The 16944-nt window shown below is 35.9% G+C and overlaps 2 protein-coding genes across 3 annotated transcripts; one reads left to right on the top strand and one right to left on the bottom strand.

The window, feature by feature from the left end:
* The first annotated feature begins 476 nt into the window (after positions 1 to 476).
* On the top strand, positions 477 to 4434 carry cisha (cytokine inducible SH2-containing protein a). The gene is made up of 3 exons (XM_084425257.1): positions 477 to 1163; positions 1802 to 1959; positions 3356 to 4434. The coding sequence occupies exons 1-3, from the start codon at positions 1144 to 1146 to the stop codon at positions 3844 to 3846; spliced, it is 669 nt and encodes a 222-aa protein (XP_084281383.1). The 5' UTR covers positions 477 to 1143; the 3' UTR covers positions 3847 to 4434.
* A 930-nt stretch (positions 4435 to 5364) lies between these two features.
* On the bottom strand, positions 5365 to 14550 carry hemk1 (HemK methyltransferase family member 1). Of its 2 annotated transcripts, none has more exons than XR_014629371.1 (11): positions 14339 to 14550; positions 14035 to 14214; positions 13749 to 13840; positions 12686 to 12779; positions 12402 to 12533; positions 12245 to 12309; positions 12080 to 12129; positions 9442 to 9547; positions 9242 to 9357; positions 8430 to 8540; positions 5365 to 6114 (listed from the first exon to the last, which is right to left on the bottom strand). XR_014629371.1 is itself a non-coding variant. In XM_084425256.1 (11 exons), the coding sequence occupies exons 1-11, from the start codon at positions 14399 to 14401 to the stop codon at positions 6072 to 6074; spliced, it is 1032 nt and encodes a 343-aa protein (XP_084281382.1). In that variant the 5' UTR covers positions 14402 to 14534; the 3' UTR covers positions 5365 to 6071. The 2 variants fall into 2 exon arrangements, 1 of the variants encoding a protein (XP_084281382.1); XM_084425256.1 differs by having other exon boundaries at positions 9242 to 9337; positions 14339 to 14534.
* Between the last annotated feature and the right edge of the window lie 2394 nt (positions 14551 to 16944).

Below are 16944 nucleotides of genomic sequence, written 5' to 3' on the forward strand. Positions count from 1 at the left end.
AAAATAAGCGTTTAGAATAGACTCTCCGTTAGAAACGCTAATGAATCAAGTGGCTACTAAAATATAAATATTGAAGTTCCACAGACAGACATACATACATACACAAGAAGAAATGGTCAGGGTCCAAGCCAAATTTCATTCACTTTCTCCAGATCAAGGACTACATCACTTGTTTGGATTGTCAATAAAAAAAAAGACTTGTAATATTTATATGACTATAGTTTTTGATTAATGAATGTATATATTCAGTACATTTCTGTATACTGTTGTTCTGTAAATAAAAAAATACTAGAATATATCAATCGCTAAGATGCATATGGACAAAATATCACAATGTTTTAATGCACGGGCCTAATCAAAAGTTTAAATTTCACATTTAAAAGAAATTATCTTCCTCGAGATCCAAAGCGGGTGTGTCTTTTTTTCCAGAAACTCATTTCAGCAGTAAACAAATGGTTAATTCGGTGACCGCTAGAGGGGGCGGGGCCTCAGCGAATGGGAGGAACCTGATTGGCTTAACCCAGGGCAGGCGCTCAGTTTTCCTGGAAAGTTCTTGGAACGCAAGACATGCGATTTCAGGAGAAACGCCGGTTTTATCCTCGAACGTCAATCACAAACATCAGGAAGCAATTACCGACCATCATCATAATAAAACTCCCAAATGAATAGTTCCAGTGCTATTTCATTACTCACGAGACTGCTGTATGCTTGAAAGAGGAAGAAGAGGGGATTGATTATGTGGGTTTCACAGAGCTGTACTTGCCGATGGCGTCAGAGGCGCTAAACACGGGGGGATTCTGAGAAAGCCAGTTCTGGGAAGTCAGACGAACTGAACAAGCCAAGCCCTGCAGTGTACCGCTTCTTGCTCAGTTTTAGGGCTCGAGCTGAACAGAAACGCCGCTCGTTTTCGACAACCATGTCCGTCTGATCTACTCGCGTAGTTTAAACGAATCCGTAGACAAGTCGCGCACTTATATGACAGAATCCCGACCCTCTTCAACAACCTTCCAGTTCGACAGATATCATTACTGAGCTGTTTGTCATCGCGCAAGAAAGAACATATTATTTTGCCAGCCCGAGTAAAACCTCAGGAACAAAGAAACTTTAAGGAATCTGGCAGATATCTAACCGGACATCTTCACAATGATTCTCTGCGTTCAAGGGTGAGTTTTAGCGGCTCATCTTTCTTTAAACATCACAACAAAATAGATAACCTGCTATCTAATAGTTCGTTAACTAAATACAACACATTCGTGAGGATGCGCTAAGCATCCTGTGAAAGACATATGGACTCCTAAATTATTAAGCAATTATCTTATTATATGTAAAATAGTACATATACATTGTTTATTGCATTAAAAATAGTGAAACACTTCAGGCAGGTTCATCATTCATCTGATATTTAAAGCTGTCTGCAATAATTAATATATTTTTGTTGATAGTAATATACAATAGTAATATGTGGCATTAATAATATATAGGCTAGCCGCTACGGTAACACGGATTGTTTTTTTGTTTTGTTTTTTTACAGTATTTGTGTCTCTCACATGATTTTTCATTATGCTTCTGTGAATTGAAACCGTTGAAACTCATGGCTCAGAATTAACATTAAATTGAACGAAATGAAAAAGCTTAATTAGCAATTTCTGAAAATGTGTATTACTGTGCACATTTGAATAGATGGTAATAAGTCAGTATATAAACAAATATTATTAATAAAATAATATGTGCCTTCTTTTTGAAAGGATTGTAAACTTTGAAGTCCTTAAAATAGTTTTGTTTTATCATTATTGTTTTCCAGCCCAAGAGCTCATTTGACTGATACCTCCGATCCGACGGTCAGGTTTCCGGTGGTGACTTTCTCTTCTCCTCGCCGCATTCACTCGGCTGTTACCTCGTGGGATCCTAGCAAAGATTTAAAAGTTATCTCTGAAAATTTCTGCTATCTGGATGCCTCAGGTAAGACAAAAAATAAATAAATAAAATCTAATTAGTAGCCTACATCTGTTATTATGATTATTTTTGGCAAGTAGAATTCATTCATAAATCCACAAATAATAAATAATTATTGAAGGGTCATTCTGTAAAACTGGTGCCTTTTCCAGTATTATGCACAATGTGTCTACTCTCAAGTTTACACACACACACACACACACACACACACACACACACACACACACACACACACACACACACACACACACACACACATATATATACATATACACACACATACAGTGCATACACACTGCTTTTAGAAAGGTCATTTTTTAGCTATCAAAATGGACCTTTCTGAAAACATAATTATCAAAATATGTATATACAGCAATGAGAATTTGGACATGCTTAAAAAAACGCTTAAACGGCTCTAAAAGCACCCATTTTCTAGGACAGTGGTTCCCAACCTTTTTTTCCTGGAGACCCCTATTTTAACATTCAAAATCCTTAACGGCCCCTACACACCTGCAGACACACATTTTGTTTAATGACAGGGATTACAAAATCTGTTTATTTTTTAAATAAATTCAACAACAGCAGACGTCCGTAATGCATTACAACATAATGTTATCTACTAACATGTACTACTTGTTCAATTAAAGTACTGACCAAGATGTTTTATAAAATTATAAACCTAATATTCGAGCCTTTAAAGCATTTTAAAGAAACAGAATGAGTCAAAATGATTATAGGTATTTTATCAGCTCAATTAATAATTTCGATTTTTAATAGAATGCGCATTAGCTCAGGTTTCATTAACTAGTTAAAGTTTACAACAGCATAAAAATGTGGTCTGAGTTTCAAAAACAAAAAACGACAATGTAAATCCACTTCCTGTCAGTAGGTGGCGCTTATGAAACAGCAGAAATAAAGCTGTTTCCACGGTAACCTCTGTAAACAAAGCAGCTATGCTTATAAACACTACTGTTACACGGAGTGACGATGACAAGAAATTACCATCAAAACATTTCTCATGACCGTCAGTTCCCTTCAGAAATACATTCATAGAATTAATTCATACTTCAATTTAACGTTATATAATTTCCCTCAGCAAACCTCTCTCACTTCTTTCCGCCATTTTTTTCAAACAAAACGAAACCAACGCTGCGTGCTGTTGCTTACTTTTCGCTTAATACTGGACAGTGTTAAATAGTTAATATCCTAGCAATCAAATAGCCTAGTTTTAATGATGATTAAAATACTAAATTGTAATACTAACCACAAGTCAAACTGTTAACCATTTCATATTAATAATATTTCAATTCATATTTCGATAATAATAATAACTATTATTATTTCTATATCCATAAAAGTCTCCAGTAATAACTAATTTCAATATTCCCTTCCTATTTTCCAGGTTGGTACTGGGGTGCCATCTCTGCCAGTGAGGCCCACTCTGTCTTACAGGAGGCATCGGAGGGTACTTTCCTGATACGGGACAGCAGCCACCCTCTCTATATGTTGACACTGTCTGTTAAAACCAGCCGTGGGCCCACGAACGTACGGATCGAGTACAGTCATGGACATTTCCATCTGGACTCCAGTTCCCCGGTCAGATCTCGCCTGCAGTCTTTCCCTGACGTCCCCAGCCTCCTGCAGCACTACGTGGGCTCCAGGAACAAAGAGGAGGGGGAAAAGACTGAGGAGTCTGATCACATTACTTCCTTAACACCCAAGGAATGTGCGATGTTGCTAAAACTCAAAAAGCCCATCCATCGTCCTCAAGCCTTTCCTTCTTTGCAACATCTCACTCGCTTGGTAATCAACAAAAACACAACTTGCACGGAGCACCTGCCTCTACCCAGACCGGTACTTCAATATCTTAAGGATTACCCTTTCCAGCTCTGAGGTCACCATGGAATCGCACACCACGGCCAATCACGAGGTTGGATGCTTATGTTTTGAAGGAATGCACAGCCCCAACGAGAGGTTTGGGGTCAAAAAAGAAGTGTTGACTCTTGTTTCTGGAGCAAGTTTTTGATGGTCAGCAAGTCTATCTAAATGGACAGATAGTGGGACTGAGTCAAACCAGATCCAGAATTGACTCATTGAGAAGCAAGTTGTGACTCAACCTTCATGTCATACTGTTAAAAGTGTGACAGGTTAAACCACAGGCTTGAAATGATGTCGTTAAACTTTTGTACAGGTCACATGACCCTTTTAAAAAATGGTTTGAAATGAGATCACACAGCTTGTCTGAAACTCACAAGAAGCACATACGTGGCTTGGTCTTCAGCACCCGAGCTTAGTCACTGCGCTGCCTTGACTGGAATAGTTTCTTTTCTTGAAAGTGTAATGCAGTGAATTTTTTTTCTTTCTTTTTTACTATTTTAATCAAGATTTACATATTTTTTTCTATGCGCTCAATGTGGAGTTTGTATGTATTTATGGATGAAAGATCCTTTCATTTTATAATAAAAGTGACAATCAAATTTACTTGATGTCATACTGTTTTATCCAACACTTTATCAAATTTGTGTCATTAGCCACTTCTGAGAATAATTCTAAGAATTATTTATAGAAGAGTATAATCATGTAAAATGCATGGCATGGAGAGAAAAAAACTAAAATGATGAGCGCAGGTGCTGATTAACTTGGAGAGAGAATAAATTGGACCTTTTCGCAGAATGAAACACGTGATACACAGAATCAAACAATCTGACTCACTCCTCTTCTAAGTACTGGCTTTCCAGTAAGACTATCAAACAAGGTCACTCAGAACTGTAATCTCAGAATAATAGGATTATTGGATGAGCAAATGTGCATTAAATTGCTGTGCAATTTAGTTAATTTCAGGACAAAATGTGTTATACAAGATTATTAGATGGCACTCTGGATGTGTCCTGATCGCCGGCCATATAGGTTTGACAGCTAAACAATGTCAAAGAAAAGATGAAAATTTCGGTGTATTTATATTATGTACTAGTCTATTTAGAAATTATTTTAAATGCCTACGATTTTGAGGAGTGCTGAAATGAATTCTATGAGACGGACGAGAGTAACAAAACATGAATAATGAGAAATGAAAGACATGTCTGCGAACAAAAAAAGCATTGTTTCCTCATTCTATTTTCCTCATAGTGAATCATTCTGCACACCCTGATTAGTATTTCCCAGAAAGCGAGGCAGAGCTTTTTCTGAAACCCTGATCTCAGTGCTGCGCAAGCTTACATAAATTTGCTGGTGACGTAAATATGTACATAATCTTTGCGTGCAATAATATATGTTAGAACAACAGTATTAAAAAGGGTGATCAATAAGAATTATTTTAACAGTTGCACTGCAAAAGGTTCTTATTTAATGATCTAAACAATAAGATTGGCAAAAAATGCCAATGTTAATTTATCAGCATAAAGACAACAAATGTATTAAAAAATAGTTTATTTATCATGGCACTGCATGTCTACAAGAACAATAAATACAAAATGTCTCCGCAATATTTGAATACACATTACTAAAACAGAGAAGAGAGGCAGTGCATGTAAAATTCAGCTTCACTCATTCAAAGAGAACAGACAGATTTGGTGTATGCATTGTGGTAGTGGAGCATGTCTGGTTTGTCTGTGGGCTAGCTGAGCGAGCGAGTTAGCGGCAATGGGCCAGCTGTTTCGCAGAATGAGTGCATTACTTCCAGGGAGTGACTAGCGCAGGGTTGGGAGGGGGAGTTCTTAGAAAAGGCTTCAATAATTACCTTCAGCCTACTGCACCCTGACACTTGCACACTGAGCACAAACTCACAATCAATGCAATCTTACCACAACAAACCACAGCCACACGCACTTACCAATTAAAAGGAAAGCGAATATGAAAGATATAACAACAGAAGGTTACAGCACAAGACAAATAGAAACCCTTTGTTGGCAAATTTCACAAAGGAGCTTCTTGGTAGGATTGGCAGGTTTTTAACTCGGTGCATGCTGGGAACAGGCGAGGAGACTGGCAGTGTGCCACCTGCAATTTGACTGAAGGCATTTTAAATGGGCAATTGCTCATGGTAAAGACTCTAGCTCTACTTAGTATGGTGTCATACCAGCCAAAAGTCTTTCCTAATGTATTTTCCTCTGTCCTTTGTTTCAGTCATCCTCTCCTTTCTTCTGTAAAATGCAAAATCGTGGCCTGTAAAATAAAAAGCATAGTGTGTTTACCAGTATACAGTAAATGGGATACTGTTGACTCAGCATCCAGAGATAACAGGGTACTTGAGTTGCCTACTAAGGTTGCATCAGTTTTTATTTACAGTGTCGGTTTACCAAATACTGGAGTGATGATCCAGAATGACTTGGACCAAAGCTTTTGCACATGCACACTTTAAAGAAGTAGTTCCCATTTTAAAGATCATCATAATTCTCACATCCCATTACAGTTATTGAGCAATTCAAAAGATGCATATGTACAGTATATATTATATATGACACAAAAGATATATATGCATACATAAAATGTAAAAAAATAAATGTTTAATTATATAATATTAAATAACAGGCATATATATATATATGCCACTCCCCTCTTTTTAGACATACAGTTGCAAACTTCCCTAAGCACTTCCCCTCAGGGGAATCCCCACCGTCATTTTGAAGTGTGTTCCACTTTGTGAAGTTTATATGGACAGACCATTGTCCCCTCGATTTTGACAGAGGGAGCGAGTCTGGTCCGATGTACACTTCAAGCAGCTCCATATCCCACAATTCAACTTGATTGTGACGTCACAGCAGATCACTCTTAACTCAAGTGTATGATATATTAATTATTTTGATAATTAACTGATAATAGTGTATAATATATTAATTGTGCTGAGATTTAATCGCATTTGTAGCTACCTTATGTTCACAGTCAAAGTTTATATTTTTTTGCGTTTACATATTTATATTTATATATTTTATAATATTTAATATATATTTATAAATATATATTTTTTCCTTTTGTGTAATTTTATATTTCTCCAACAGCTCATATACCTGTATGATTTTATATATTTTCTCCAACAATTATATGCATATAGAATGGTGCATAGAAAAAATTCATAGGTAAAAAAAGAATGCAGCTATGGTCCGTCAGAGGAGAATGGCCAGACCGGTTCAAGCTCAGTTACAACCAAGGTCTGCAGAAACGCATCTCTGATGAGTCTCGATGGTTGCTGTCACTTTAAGACCTGATGCACAGAGCCATTATACCGTTTAATATGGCAAATATATTTGGTTTTATGAGAGCAAAGAATCTGTGAGGACGCGTAAAATGATGCACAATACGTGTAATTCCATGCCGAAATTCAACCCCTGTAACAGCAACAATATTCATCTGGAGGCAGAGCAAATGAAACAGTGAGTGAGGGGAGGAGGATGTGTGTTTGTCAACTCGCTGTCAGAGAGATGAGATTGAGAAAGCGCAGCTGGTATTGTGTGTCTATTCTGCGGAATAAGAGTATTGGGAGCATTTCAGATATTTCAGTATCAATATGTATCGGAAAATCTATATTTTTGACAACACTACATTGCACTTAGTTTATTATTTCAGATGCCTTTTTAAAAGACTATGATTGAAACATTTATATTATATCAAATTCAACCCACCAAAGTGGCTAGTAGGAGTGACTACATTACACGCCACTATATATAAATATATATATACAAATTTATTTATTTTTAAATGTTTTATTTTTTTAAAGCTATGCTAGTAAACTACTAAAAATATATTTACTATAAAAAAATGAAATGATGCTTGAATAAAATGACAATTTTAGCATTCCCTGAAATTTTCATCCCGAGATACAACTATTTGAAAATCTGGAATCTGAGGGTGCCAAAAAATCTAAACATTGAGAAAATCGCCTTTAAAGTTGTCCATTTGTTTAAACATTTTCGCGATTGTGCTGAATTCACTCACAAAAATAAATGTTTTATATATTTACGGTAGGAAATTTACAAAATATCTTCATGGAACATGATCTTTACTTAGTATCCTAATGATTTTTGGCATTAAAAAAAAAAAAAAAAAAAACAATAATTTTGACCCATACAATGTATTGTTGGCTATTGCCACAAACATATCCGTGCGACTGGTTTTGTGATCCAGGGTTACATATGATTTGTATTCTTTTGGGTTCTCTACCAATACATTTAAAAATTAGAAATGCAGGTATCGGCGAGTAGCAAAAATGTAAGTATCTGAAATGTTGGTATTAGTGCATCCCTAGTTATAACATTCAAGAGACATACCTATATATATATACGAGACACATACCTAAGTACATATTTGCTATTTCCTGTTGAGAAAGTAACTCCTGTAATTACACTGTAACATGGACTCGGTCTAAGAACAAACATTCACAGAATGAAAATGTATTACTTTTGAAAAAAGCAAAAAAAGCAATTGAAATCAAGTAAACAACAACAAAACAAAAAGGGCAGGTCACGTTAGCAGAAGAACCTGACCTGTTGGTGAGGTCACAATGGGTTTCCAGATAAAGCAACCCCGGCAACATTTCCTCTATCAGCTGCTGAATGACTGGAGGATGGCATGGAGCAACCTCGAGGTAAACCCGTCTGGGCAGACAAAGGCATTTAAAAAGTAAGGGAGGAAAAGGTTGAGTTTTCCAAGTAAACAATATCACAAGCCATTAGTCATGAAGAAGAATAGTAGGAAACCTGAACGCTAATGCTAGGGGCTCTCAGTATCTATAAAAGGACAGAAATGTGTCATTTCTGCGAAAGAAACAAATCTTAAGTGGACACATAATGAGAAACCCTCAAGGAAATCTGAAACCCTACCACTAAGCAAGATCTCAGCATGCACTGACAAGGAAAAATCGACACGTGCAATGCTCTCCAGCCTTTATAAGTGTATTACTCATCCATTCGGTGAAATGCTTATTGAATTAGTAATTTTACGGGCATGGAACATTCCACAAGATAGGTTTTGCAACCGTCAAGCTAATTGTGTTATTGTGTATGCATGTGCATATGTGTGTGTTTGTGTGTCTTGGGAGTGATAAGGGTTGGGAGGAGTACTGGGAGAATGATCTGGTCCCTGGAATACTGTTATCAACTGAACTACAGAGAACCGTGTAGCACTCGATTCCCTGAAGCATGTAAGGTATCCTGGGAAAGCTTCTTAGCGCCATTATAGCATACTATTTATACTGTATTTGGCTACAACGCCACTCGTACAAGAATATTCAAAGACAACCAGACATTCTGCCAAACCACATATGATGGCGTTAGACAAGCACACACTACTCACTTACCCTCGCTTTGTTAAGAGCTTAGAGCACAGACCCAAAACCGGGCGAATCACAGACAGCCCATCCAAACCCCCGTCCAATGCGGCATGGTCTTCAAACCTTCCAGGAAAGAGATGTGGCTGTTTAAAAGGTTACATGAGGAATTTTCAAACACACACCAAAGGTTAAAGCACATGTTGAGTGTGTCCGCATGTTGGCCTAACCTGAGTATCTCTGTTTGTAAAGTCTTCATGTCCTGACTGAGCAAGTAGGGAGGGTTGCTCACTATAAAGTCAACCGGGTCACATTCTCTCAGTATCGCATCTGCATCTGGGAACACAAAACACATTTTGTTCTCTCGCTGTCAAATGCAAAACATATTTGCGCTGCTGTGGCTATTTCATTAAATTATAAAATATCATTTAAATGGAAATTCAAAGCTTGAAACTAAACAACAATGCTGACCAATGAGGAAAATAATGACATTAATGTTGAAATACATGCTTGTAATGTCTGAGGATATATTCAGTTCTATCATACTATATATAAACAGTAACGTTCAAAAGTTTAGGGTCAGTAAGAAAATTATTTTTGAAAGAAATTAATATTATTCAGCAAGAATACATTTAATGTTACAAAAGATAATTAAAAAAAAAGAACATGGTTTCCACAAAAAATATCAAGCAAATATCAACTGTTTTCAACATTGATAATAATAATGTTTATTGAGTACCAAATCACCATATCAGAATGATGAAGGATCATGTGACACTGAAGACTGAGGTAATGATGCTGATAATTCAACTTTGCAATCACAGAAATAAACTAGATTTCAAAAATATTTTACTATAGAATATTATATTAAATATTCTATTTTAATGAATAAAATAGACTTCTGTTATTTTAAACAGTAATATTTCACAAAATATTTTGTACTATATTTTTGATCAAATAAATGCAGCATTGGTGAACATAAATCTTACTATTACCAACCAAAACCTTTGAGCGGTAAATATTATATGTACCTATTATGTATTATAAATATTATAATAAATAAATGGTACTAGGTTCTAGTTATAAGTATATACAGTACTAAAACAATATTTGATTTTCTCATATACAGTAGTGGCCAAAAATGACGGTTTGTTTTTAATGACCCGACAAGTTCTTTTAAACCATCAAAATATGAGGAAAATATTTTAGCTTTTTTTTTATATGTTAAAATTTGACCACTACTGTATATACTGTACACACATAAACACTGCCAAAACAAATATATTTGTGTTAATGATCCGTGAAACTCCTGAAAAGCCTCCATTTATGTCTGCTAGCTCAATAAAAACAACACTTAGGAAGATCTTTAACCTTTCTGCAGAAGTACCTTCATTTATGCAGTTAGTGAAGTGCAGCGATTAAAGAGAAAACAACTTCATCTCAGAGCCTAATAATAGTAATGTGGTTAGATCACAGAGTTAAAAATCTGATATTTAGCATTCAGGAGAGCTGGTTTTAATGCCATTTAGTGGGAAGAGAGGCACAAGCTTTAACAGGAAAAGCCCAATGAATCCCTGGAATTAGCTGAACATTTCCATGTTACTACCTTAGAGGCCCTTCTAGGATTCGGGCTGAACCGTCTGGCTCGATTCCTCAAAGTCTCGTTATCTACTAGCACACAAGTCGCACTAATGCTAAATCATTTATGAATGTTATGACAAGGTCCACTGTGAATCTCTGCACCTTTTCAGCTTCTTCCCGGATTGTGACTGGAAATTTTGTGTCATGGATTTATGGGAAAATAGAAATGGAGATTATTACTGGCAGCTGAAAGCATGATGAAATTAGTCAAAATATTTAGTAAACAAACATACAAGGAGAGTGGGATGCGTGGAATGGTTGACCGACACTCAAGTTTTACAGAAATCCGTGGAGCTTTCTGGGGAATTCTGAGCTGTGAATTACGTGCAGGTCTACTTGTGACTCTTTGGCACTGGTCACTTTGGCCAGTCATAACAAACCAACAGAAAGCAAAAGGAAATGGAAATGGGGCAATCAAAAATGCCAGTTACTCCCTCATGCTGCATTTCCTCTCTATTCATTATTCACTAATTTGCAAAGAAACTAACTATAGAATCAAAATAACATGTAATGGACTTCTAGTCTTGACTTTAATCTCTCATTGTGCTTGCATAATAACATTTCTTAAAGAGAGAAAAGGAATGACACCTTGGCTGAGAAGTATTTCCATTCTGTCCACTTCTGACTAATTCACCTTCATTTATGCAAGATCAGCATGGAAAAACAAACAGCACATTCTAAATAGAAATTCTACACTTTAGGTTTTGTGTTCCGTCAAAATGCAATATCATTTGGATCTTAATGTGTTTCTCCTCCTAAAAAAAAAAAAAAAAAAATCATGATATTTCAGTAGCTCTTGATAGCTCATTCTGGATAACCATTTGATAAAACATTTAGAAGGAAATACTCAATGTGGTGACCCAAATATCATGTTATTATCTGTATATATATGCATATATATGTGTGTGTGAGTATATATATATATATATATATATACACACACACACACACACAAATATAGTTACATTTATATTCATAATATGTAACTACACCATTGTTAAGTTTGCAATAAAATGTTCTTAAGACATCTTGCATTTATAAGTTATGTTAAAAGCTGTTAAAAATTAATCATCAGATTACCGTCAGTGACGTAAAAGAGAAAAAATGCCCAGAAATGACGTTTGTTTGTTGTGTGCTGACCAAAAATTGCCACTTTGCCACAATAATCACTAACTGTTATGATGACTAGTCATTGCGGAGTGTGAATGTCATTTCCATCACTCTTACCCTTAATCACATCTAAATGGTGAACATCTAGTCTGTCCTGTAGACCCAGTCTGGAACAAACAAAAGACGATAATAATACATATGCAATAGTCAACATAATAAATCATCAAGTAATAAAGATTTATTTATAGAAGCTTTAGATAGTCGATTGTGAAAGGTTGTCACCTGTTTGCATTTTCCGTTGTAAGACATACTGCTGTCTGGCTTTGATCCAAAGCAAATACCCTGAGCTAAAAGAATCATGGGTACAGATGTTACAGATGACATGCTACATTACTCAGAAGAGCAAGATAAATAATTAGGAGAAAGACACAGTGCAAACCTGTGGAATGCTACGTAGTAAACTAAGAGAGATGGCTCCAGATCCACAGCCCACCTCCAGACCTCGTAAATCAGTCCTGTGCGATTCCCCCTGTAACAACCGGAGGTCTTCAAGAACCAGACTAACCAGCTCCTAGATGCACACAAACCAGCGGGTCGAAGCGGAAATAAATGTTTTCAGACACACAGACTGTGTTTATCCAAAAAGTCACATCCATTTGAAGTCCACTCTCAGTTTGTTGCAAAATTCGGACATGTGCTAAGAAGGTCACTGAAGCTTTTCACCTCTGTTTCAGGACGGGGTATGAACACGGGACGCTTCATCTTCAGGGTCAGGTCTCTGAAGTCCCATTCCTCAATCACATACTGTACAGGCATCCTAAAAAAACACATTCACACAGGCTTGAAATCAATAGGCAATCTATCTTCTCAGAGGCGTTTATAAATTGTTTTCCATGATTTTTCACGAGTCATTGATTTATAACCAGTTCAAGGGTTGGTTCACCCAAAAATTAAAATGATCCCATAATTTACTCACCCTCACCTCATCCTAGGTGGATATGACTTTCTTCTTTCAACCAAACACAATCGGAGTTATATTAAAAAAATAACCTGTGATTAATCGTTTTTGAAGCTCCAAAAAGATTATCCATCCATCATAAAAGTAATCCTTAAAGGCATTCTTAAGTGAAGCATGCTCTTTTGTAAGAAAAATATCCATATTTTTATTTATTTACTATTCGCAAGTCTAGTTCCGATGGAAGAGTGACTTCTGACTCTTCCGCTTAATATAACTCTGATTGTGTATGGCTGAAAGAAGAAAGTCATATACACCTAGGATGGCTTGAGGATGAGTAAATTATGGGAAAATTTTCATTTTTGGGAGAATTAACCTTTTAATGTTACTAATAACAGTTTTTTGTTTTGGGAATTTGAGGAAATATTATATTAAATGTGATTTAATCTCATTTTAATTTGTACACTTTTGTGGAAACGCAATAAGGTTCCATTTGTTAATAACTAACTTAGTTAACTAATGTTGACATGACTTAAAAATAAAAAATATACTTCTAAAGTAATCTGTAATCTTAATGTTGATAATACATTAAAATTAAAAAGTTGTATCTGTTAATACTATTTAATGGACCTGAGCTAATCAGTGGGTGGAATAAGTTAAAACTCCTCGGAAATGGTTTAGTGTTAATCTTAGAATGTAAATGAATAACAAATAACAATTCAAAAAACTTATATGAAGTTCTGTGAAGGCCTTCGCTTGTGCGCACAGGGTCTTACTCATTAAAAAACGTTGCAGTGAGGAGTGAGTAAAAATGTCAAATGTAGTTTTTACCTCGTTAGGCGTTTGGAGCATAATTTCCACACTCTTTCTATTTCCCTGTCAGTCAGGGTGTCTCTCAGCCTTTTCCTCGGCACACATTCCAGCTTTTAATAAAGAAAGACAAGGACATGGTGTCATGGAAAGGGAGTGAGAATGTACAATTCTCTTAAACAGTTATTTTACACTTTGTAACCACACAAACTATGCCTCCACACATGTTCAGTTGTGTATATACATGTTTGGAACTTTTACAATGTATAAAACTATTTTAAAAACATGGGGTGAGAGAGAAACTCACAGTTTTTTGGCCAAGTACATGAGATATTATATATTGACTAGAAAGGAGAGGCTCGGAGATGCCATGCAGTGTGAAGTGTTGAGCCCACAGTCTGACCGCCTGCTCTGCTGTGATCCTACAGTTTGCCGGAGGAGCAACAGCGCCCTCTGCTGCACTCGACGACAACCTCACAACAACACTCTGCAAAAATCATCAACAACACATTCATTGCCAGTCACACACACAGTACACATTTTTGGATGCTATATGATTATTTTATTACAATAATAGTGATCTTTAAATACAAAGGAGATCAGGAACTTACTCTATGTTTTGACACTCCACTGTATCTGTGCATTAATCGAAAACAAATGGTCTTCAACAGCATCTTTACTGTAAGCTAATCGAGCAAACTGCTTCCGTAAGAGCTGTCTAAAGCAATAATGTAACCTGCATGTGTCTTAGCTCTTGATAGATCCAAATAACATCGGATACCATGTGCTACCAATGTCCGAGTCGTTTTTTTGAGTCGGATCTTTTGAATCGGTTAAGCGGCAACACAATTGAATAGTTCGTTCACAAATCGGACTGAATCGACTTTGTTTCTCAGTAATTAAATTAAATTTAATTAAATTCTTCCCTGTTTCAGGAGACAACTAGAAGAGGAAAAAACAACTAGAAGAGGGTCGACTAATTCACAGGTGCATTTATTTTTGGAAACACCTAAATCACGCATAGCCTATCTCCTGCCCCTTTACATCTCATGTCGCTTACATTTGCGTTTTAAATACATCACGTATTTCAACTGGGCATCTTGCATTATTAAGATACCCAGAGAACCGTTCAGATCTGTACGATATTAGTTTGATGAGACGAGAAAGAATTTTAATAAACAAAAATATGGGCCTAAAATTACTTTATTGGAATGGATGTCAGATTCCACGTTGATGACGCAATGACGGGATTCACTGAATCAAATTTTAACCAGTTCTTTGAGCTGTTCAAATGAACCGATTCGCTTTCATGAAGCGGACTTCCTGCCACTAATGCGCAATGAATGAGCTTACATATTTCAAAATAAAAGCCATAATTATCTAATACGACAACCAAACGAAAATGAGAAACCTTTTCATTGAAAAGGCAGTAGGCTATTTTGTTTATTATGTTTATGCTAAACTCTGCAATTAATTTTGTTAAACTGGATGTAGAACGTTTACACTTTATCTCCAAAAGAGTGATTTTGTTATTACCACTTGAGGGCGCATTAACTTTATGTAAAACTGCTACATTTAGGGTAAGGGACTGTATATTTTAACTTGAAAAGCGTACGTTTTTTTTATGATCTGGTCTTACAGTGTATTATGATAATAAAAACTATGTTGATACATAATTTGCGTACAAATAAATTTAAATAACTTTGGGACACATCTTTTCCTGATCTTTTCCTGGTTTATTTCAACTACTTTTGGTATTTCATAATATACAGATTTTTTGCAATTTATTAATAAATTGTTGGTGTACTACATCTTGGAACTACAGTTTTAGTTCATGCATATTATCCCATAGTTTGACAGCACAAACTTCAAAGACAGAAGTTCTGAAAAGACTTGTTGTCTGCAGTCTGAGCTGGAGAAGAGAGAGATCACGTGAGGAGAGACTGGATTGGGGGATGGAGAACTGGTGCTGTCAGCCAGATGGGACTGATTGTTATTGTGTGCTGCAGGGGTTTCAGTGTGTAGCCTCAGTCTATTTGTGAGCACCACCACACATGATTTCAACTATGGCCCTGTGTTTCCCCTGAAACACTGTCCCTCAGAATGAACACTCTCCTTATATGAATAAAGAGGGATGAGATGATAAGTCAGATTGAGACGTGTGGAAGTGAAAGTAATTGACATGAAAGGAAAGCTATAAGGGAGGTTATGAATATGTCAAAGAATATGTCAGAGTACTGAAAGAAAACAAGACATAAAGACTTTTTAGACACATTTTTGTCCTTGAAACAAATCTGTGATAATAGCTCACAGTGTGTGTGTAATTAAGGCAAACTGGTGATGCTTGCCAGGAAAAGCAATGATGGCCTGTGATACTCCAGTTATACAGTTCAGACAATTTCCCATTCAAAGAAACTGCAACAAATGCTACTGTTTGTCAGACCGAAGTGATCAGCTTCAAGTTAATCATAACCTTAGCCAAGATGCAAAGTAGGGGTTTTCAAGCTTTTTGATGCCAAGGACCCCCAAATGTGAGGTTTTCCTTGCAAGTGATTCCTTCCTAAAATATAAAGGTAACTACATAATTTTATGTTTTAAAAACCCATTTATATTGTGAGAAAAAGCTATGTTGTTTGCAAACTTAAATAATTGTTTTTATATTGTCACTGTAATGAAGCCAGGACAACATTTTAAATATTACGTTGAAAATACTGACTATTTTTTTTAACCCGATTATGTTGGATATATAAAGTTTTCAATGCAATGCAAATTTATTTGCATAGCACTTTTTATAATATTTAAACATTGTTCCAGAGCTGTTGTACAGTTAACTTTGACAGCACTAAAAATAAATTTTCATGCTTAAAAATTTACAATCTTCTAAACATACATTGTACTTTTTTTTTTAAGTTGTAAATTAAAAGATTATAGGAGAATATCTTCTACAAGAAAACACAATTTTGTTTTTTCTACTTCAACATTTCATGTTTAATTCAATGTGCCATTTCTTTGCAATTGTTTTTTGAGTAAAAAGTGTTGCTAACTTGCTACCATTTTTTTTCAGTGCACTGTCAGCTGTGGCATGTCAGTTTGAATATGTGTCATATCTGATACTGTGGGCATCACGAACCACCACCAACTCGTCAGTCTCTCACAATCTCTTGTCTTTTATATCAGTCCATCTCTCTCATGCTATTTTTCTTTCTCACTTTATCTA

The sequence above is a fragment of the Rutilus rutilus genome, assembly GCF_951802725.1.
Source record: "Rutilus rutilus genome assembly, chromosome: 12".
Classification (NCBI taxonomy): Eukaryota; Metazoa; Chordata; class Actinopteri; order Cypriniformes; family Leuciscidae; genus Rutilus; species Rutilus rutilus.

Coding starts and splice junctions, on each gene's coding strand:
- cisha (XM_084425257.1), top strand. CDS start 1,144: ATGATTCTCTGCGTTCAAGG. Junction 1,164..1,801: donor ATGATTCTCTGCGTTCAAGG/GTGAGTTTTAGC, acceptor ATTGTTTTCCAG/CCCAAGAGCTCATTTGACTG. Junction 1,960..3,355: donor CTGCTATCTGGATGCCTCAG/GTAAGACAAAAA, acceptor CCTATTTTCCAG/GTTGGTACTGGGGTGCCATC.
- hemk1 (XM_084425256.1), bottom strand. CDS start 14,401: ATGCTGTTGAAGACCATTTGTTTTCGATTAATGCACAGATACAGTGGA. Junction 14,215..14,338: donor GTGGAGTGTCAAAACATAGA/GTAAGTTCCTGA, acceptor TGATTTTTGCAG/AGTGTTGTTGTGAGGTTGTC. Junction 8,541..9,241: donor AAGCTCTTAACAAAGCGAGG/GTAAGTGAGTAG, acceptor TTGTCTGCCCAG/ACGGGTTTACCTCGAGGTTG.